Source organism: Oncorhynchus nerka, linkage group LG6 (genome assembly GCF_034236695.1).
Source record: "Oncorhynchus nerka isolate Pitt River linkage group LG6, Oner_Uvic_2.0, whole genome shotgun sequence".
Classification (NCBI taxonomy): Eukaryota; Metazoa; Chordata; class Actinopteri; order Salmoniformes; family Salmonidae; genus Oncorhynchus; species Oncorhynchus nerka.
In genome coordinates this window covers 17,134,850-17,139,849 of record NC_088401.1, presented here as the reverse complement: position 1 = coordinate 17,139,849, position 5,000 = coordinate 17,134,850, and the positions used below count along the sequence as shown (strand labels likewise).

At 47.4% G+C, this 5,000-nt stretch overlaps 1 protein-coding gene across 3 annotated transcripts in view; it reads left to right on the top strand.

Annotated features, from left to right (window-relative positions):
- LOC115129315 (protein AF-10-like) overlaps window positions 1-5,000 on the top strand; it is a 90,628-nt gene that overhangs the window by 81,460 nt on the left and 4,168 nt on the right. For all 3 annotated transcript variants that reach the window (XM_065019297.1, XM_065019295.1, XM_065019296.1), the window contains 4 exons: window positions 27-176; window positions 1,481-1,512; window positions 3,356-3,633; window positions 4,428-4,509. In XM_065019297.1, coding sequence (XP_064875369.1) covers window positions 27-176; window positions 1,481-1,512; window positions 3,356-3,633; window positions 4,428-4,509 — 542 coding nt within the window. The remainder of the gene's footprint in view (window positions 1-26; window positions 177-1,480; window positions 1,513-3,355; window positions 3,634-4,427; window positions 4,510-5,000) is intronic.

Genomic DNA, 5,000 nt, shown 5'->3' with positions numbered 1-5,000 from the left:
TGGTTTAATATCTCTGTGTGTGGTAGTGTTGGGGATGTTGAAGTCCCTCCACCAGCTGCAGCAGGAGAACAGACGTCTAGAGGACCAGATTAAAACTCTGACCATGAAGAAAGAACGACTGCAGCTCCTGTCAGCTCAGCTGTCTGTGCCTTTCACCCCTTCTGCTGCTGCCCAAGGTACACACACAACACCTAACCTCACCCTGACATACACACACACACCGCCTAACCTCACGCTGACATACACACACACACCGCCTAACCTCACCCTGACATACACACACACACCACCTAACCTCACCCTGACATACACACACACACCGCCTAACCTCACCCTGACATACACACACACACCACCTAACCTCACCCTGACATACACACACACACCGATCTAGAAGAAAAAGAAACGCACACCTATTTAGATGAGGTGCTGGCTAGCGGAGTAGAGCACCTATTTAGATGAGGTGCTGGCTAGCGGAGTAGAGCACCTATTTAGATGAGGTGCTGGCTAGCGGAGTAGAACACCTATTTAGACGAGGTGCTGGCTAGCGGAGTAGAACACCTATTTAGACGAGGTGCTGGCTAGCGGAGTAGAACACCTATTTAGGCGAGGTGCTGGCTAGCGGAGTAGAACACCTATTTAGACGAGGTGCTGGCTAGCGGAGTAGAACACCTATTAAGACGAGGTGCTGGCTAGCGGAGTAGAACACCTATTTAGACGAGGTGCTGGCTAGCGGAGTAGAACACCTATTTAGACGAGGTGCTGGCTAGCGGAATAGAACACCTATTTAGACGAGGTGCTGGCTAGCGGAATAGAACACCTATTTAGACGAGGTGCTGGCTAGCGGAATAGAACACCTATTTAGACGAGGTGCTGGCTAGCGGAGTAGAACACCTATTTAGGCGAGGTGCTGGCTAGCGGAGTAGAGCACCTATTTAGGCGAGGTGCTGGCTAGCGGAGTAGAAAACTTGAAAATAAAAGAGAGCCGTACACTCTAGGAGCTCAGATGCAAAAATGTCATTACCAACGTTTCGACAGCCAAGCCGTCATCAGGGTATAATCACAAACACTGCGGAATGACTCGTTTATATAGTGTCAAAAGACACAGGTGTCTGTAATCATGGCCAAGAGTGGCCTAATATCATTGGTTAATAATCAAATATTAAAATAGAATACAAAGAACAGCAAACAATCAACAAATGGATAACATACAATCATAGATTCATTTGACTACACAAGTTTACACACAATTACAATGGCAAGTCACAATAATCACAATAATGGCTTCAGATCTACGTTGAGACCGAAGGGAGCGAGGGTCTTTAAGTTAAAGATCCAGGCAGCCTCTCATTTAACAATAAATTATCAAGGTCACCCCCTCTCCTAGGGAGAGGGGGTGACACGAACACACCGCCTAACCTCACCCTGACATACACACTGTCACTCTCACTGTCTGACTGTGTGATGTTGTGTGTTTCAGATGTGAAGGGTGACTCCTCTCTACCTGCTCAGGTAAGGCAGCACCATTACCCAGCTAGAACACTAGTTATGCTGTCGTTACACACTGGTTATGCTGTCGTTACACACTAGTTATGCTGTCGTTACACACTGGTTATGCTGTCGTTACACACTGGTTATGCTGTCGTTACACACTAGTTATGCTGTTATGCTGTCATTACACACTGGTTATGCTGTCATTACACACTAGTTATGCTGTCGTTACACACTGGTTATGCTGTCGTTACACGCTGGTTATGCTGTCGTTACACACTGGTTATGCTGTCGTTACACGCTGGTTATGCTGTCGTTACACGCTGGTTATGCTGTCGTTACACGCTGGTTATGCTGTCGTTACACGCTGCTTATGCTGTCGTTACACACTGGTTATGCTGTCGTTACACACTAGTTATGCTGTCGTTACACACTGGTTATGTTGTCGTTACACACTGGTTATGCTGTTATGCTGTTATTACACACTAGTTATGCTGTTATGCTGTCATTACACACTAGTTATGCTGTTATGCTGTCATTACACACTAGTTATGCTGTTATGCTGTCATTACACACTAGTTATGCTGTTATGCTGTCATTACACACTAGTTATGCTGTCATTACACACTAGTTATGCTGTCATTACACACTAGTTATGCTGTTATTACACACTAGTTATGCTGTTATTACACACTAGTTATGCTGTCATTACACACTAGTTATGCTGTTATTACACACTAGTTATGCTGTTATTACACACTAGTTATGCTGTCATTACACACTAGTTATGCTGTTATGCTGTCATTACACACTGGTTATGCTGTCATTACACACTAGTTATGCTGTTATTACACACTAGTTATGCTGTCATTACACACTAGTTATGCTGTCATTACACACTGGTTATGCTGTCGTTACACACTAGTTATGCTGTCGTTACACACTGGTTATGCTGTCGTTAGTAAGTACAGTTCCCGCGCAGCCCAGTCAAAACTGTTCGCTGCTCTGGCCCCCCAATGGTGGAACAAACTCCCTCACGACGCCAGGACAGCGGAGTCAATCACCACCTTCCGGAGACACCTGAAACCCCACCTCTTTCAGGAATACCTAGGATAGGATAAAGTAATCCTTCTCACCCCCCTTAAAAGATTTAGATGCACTATTGTAAAGTGGCTGTTCCACTGGATGTCTTAAGGTGAACGCACCAATTTGTAAGTCGCTCTGGATAAGAGCGTCTGCTAAATGACTTAAATGTAAATGTAATGTAAATGTCGTTACACACTAGTTATGCTGTCGTTACACACTAGTTATGCTGTCGTTACACACTGGTTATGCTGTCGTTACACACTGGTTATGCTGATATTGCACACTAGTTATGCTGTCGTTACACACTAGTTATGCTGTCGTTACACACTGGTTATGCTGTCGTTACACACTAGTTATGCTGTCGTTACACACTAGTTATGCTGTCGTTACACACTAGTTATGCTGTCATTACACACTGGTTATGCTGTCGTTACACACTAGTTATGCTGTCGTTACACACTAGTTATGCTGTCGTTACACACTGGTTATGCTGTCGTTACACACTGGTTATGCTGTCGTTACACACTGGTTATGCTGATATTGCACACTAGTTATGCTGTCATTACACACTAGTTATGCTGTCATTACACACTGGTTATGCTGTCGTTACACACTAGTTATGCTGTCGTTACACACTAGTTATGCTGTCGTTACACACTGGTTATGCTGTCGTTACACACTGGTTATGCTGTCGTTACACACTAGTTATGCTGTCGTTACACACTAGTTATGCTGATATTGGTAAACAAAGCACTTTCTCTCTCTGTCTCTCTCGCAGGATAGCGTGTCGTGTGGCCGCAGTAGTGGTGGCTCTACCTCTTCTCTCTCCACCCCCCCCTCCATCTCCCACAGCCCCCCCCAGCCGCCTCAGCTCAACGGGGTTGCCATGGGAACAATGCTGCTGGGAGGGGGAGCTGGGCTAGGGATGGGGGGGATAGTGGGGGTTCTGAACAGAGTCATACAGACCACTTCCAGCCCTCACACATACAGCTACACACATACCTCCTCACCGGGCCCCAGCACCGCTCTGCCCATCTCCAGCTCCATCAACACCAGGTATGTACACTACATCTGCCTGTCTGACTGGCTGCATGGATACCTGGTAGTCTGTCTGGCTGACTGCATGGCTACCTGGTTGTCTGTCTGGCTGGCTGCATGGCTACCTGGTAGTCTGGCTGGCTGACTGCATGGCTACCTGGTTGTCTGTCTGGCTGGCTGCATGGCTACCTGGTTGTCTGTCTGGCTGACTGCATGGCTACCTGCATGGCTACCTGGTTGTCTGGCTGGCTGACTGCATGGCTACCTGGTTGTCTGGCTGGCTGCATGGCTACCTAGTAGTCTGCCTGGCTGACTGCATGGCTACCTGGTTGTCTGGCTGGCTGACTGCATGGCTACCTGGTAGTCTGGCTGGCTGACTGCATGGCTACCTGGTTCTCTGTCTGGCTGGCTGCATGGCTACCTGGTTGTCTGTCTGGCTGACTGCATGGCTACCTGGTAGTCTGGCTGGCTGACTGCATGGCTACCTGGTTGTCTGGCTGGCTGACTGCATGGCTACCTAGTAGTCTGCCTGGCTGACTGCATGGCTACCTGGTTGTCTGGCTGGCTGACTGCATGGCTACCTGGCTGTCTGGCTGGCTGGCTGCATGGCTACCTGCATGGCTACCTGGTAGTCTGTCTGGCTGGCTGCATGGCTACCTGGTTGTCTGTCCATTGTTTCTCGCTCTGTCTTTAGTTTCAAGTTGATGTCGTTATATTTTCTCCCTCCCTGCCTGAGAGAGTGTGTGTTCTTGTGTTCTTGTGTGTGTTGTAGTTTTCTAACTGCGTGTCTGTCTTTGTGTGTTTTCACTCAGGTTGGGTGCCTTGTCTGAGCAGCAGAGGCTCTTACTGCACCAGAACCAACTACAACAGCTACTGTCTTCACAGCCCTCTGCGGTAAACACACACACACACACACCAGGGCTCCGTTCTGACACCATTTAGTCGCATATTGCGGCCCTTTGACTTGGCTGTGCGAGTTACATTTTTAATTGGTTGCATCAGTGCGAGCTGCACATTCTACATGGTCACCTCACTCAAAATGTTTAGGAGGCTAAAACCATGATTTTGGTCGAACAGTAAAGGACATTATCCTCGTGATTCCTGTAATGACAGTGTCTGTCTGCTCCTGTACCCGTTTCGCAGGGGCCTGCTGCTGTGTTGATCAAACCACTCTCAAATGCTCCGTGAGAAAACAAAGTGTTCTGATTTGAATAACCTTTTAAAATCCTATTGCCGGGCAAAACACAGCTGTCTCGTTGTCACACTTGGAGGTTATCAGCTTTCGTTAGGAACAGGTTTTTTATTTCTCCGCTCTCCGTTTTGAGCTCAATAGCAACTATTTTGCAACCAAGATCTTTGATATGGCTTTGAGATACGCAGGCCTC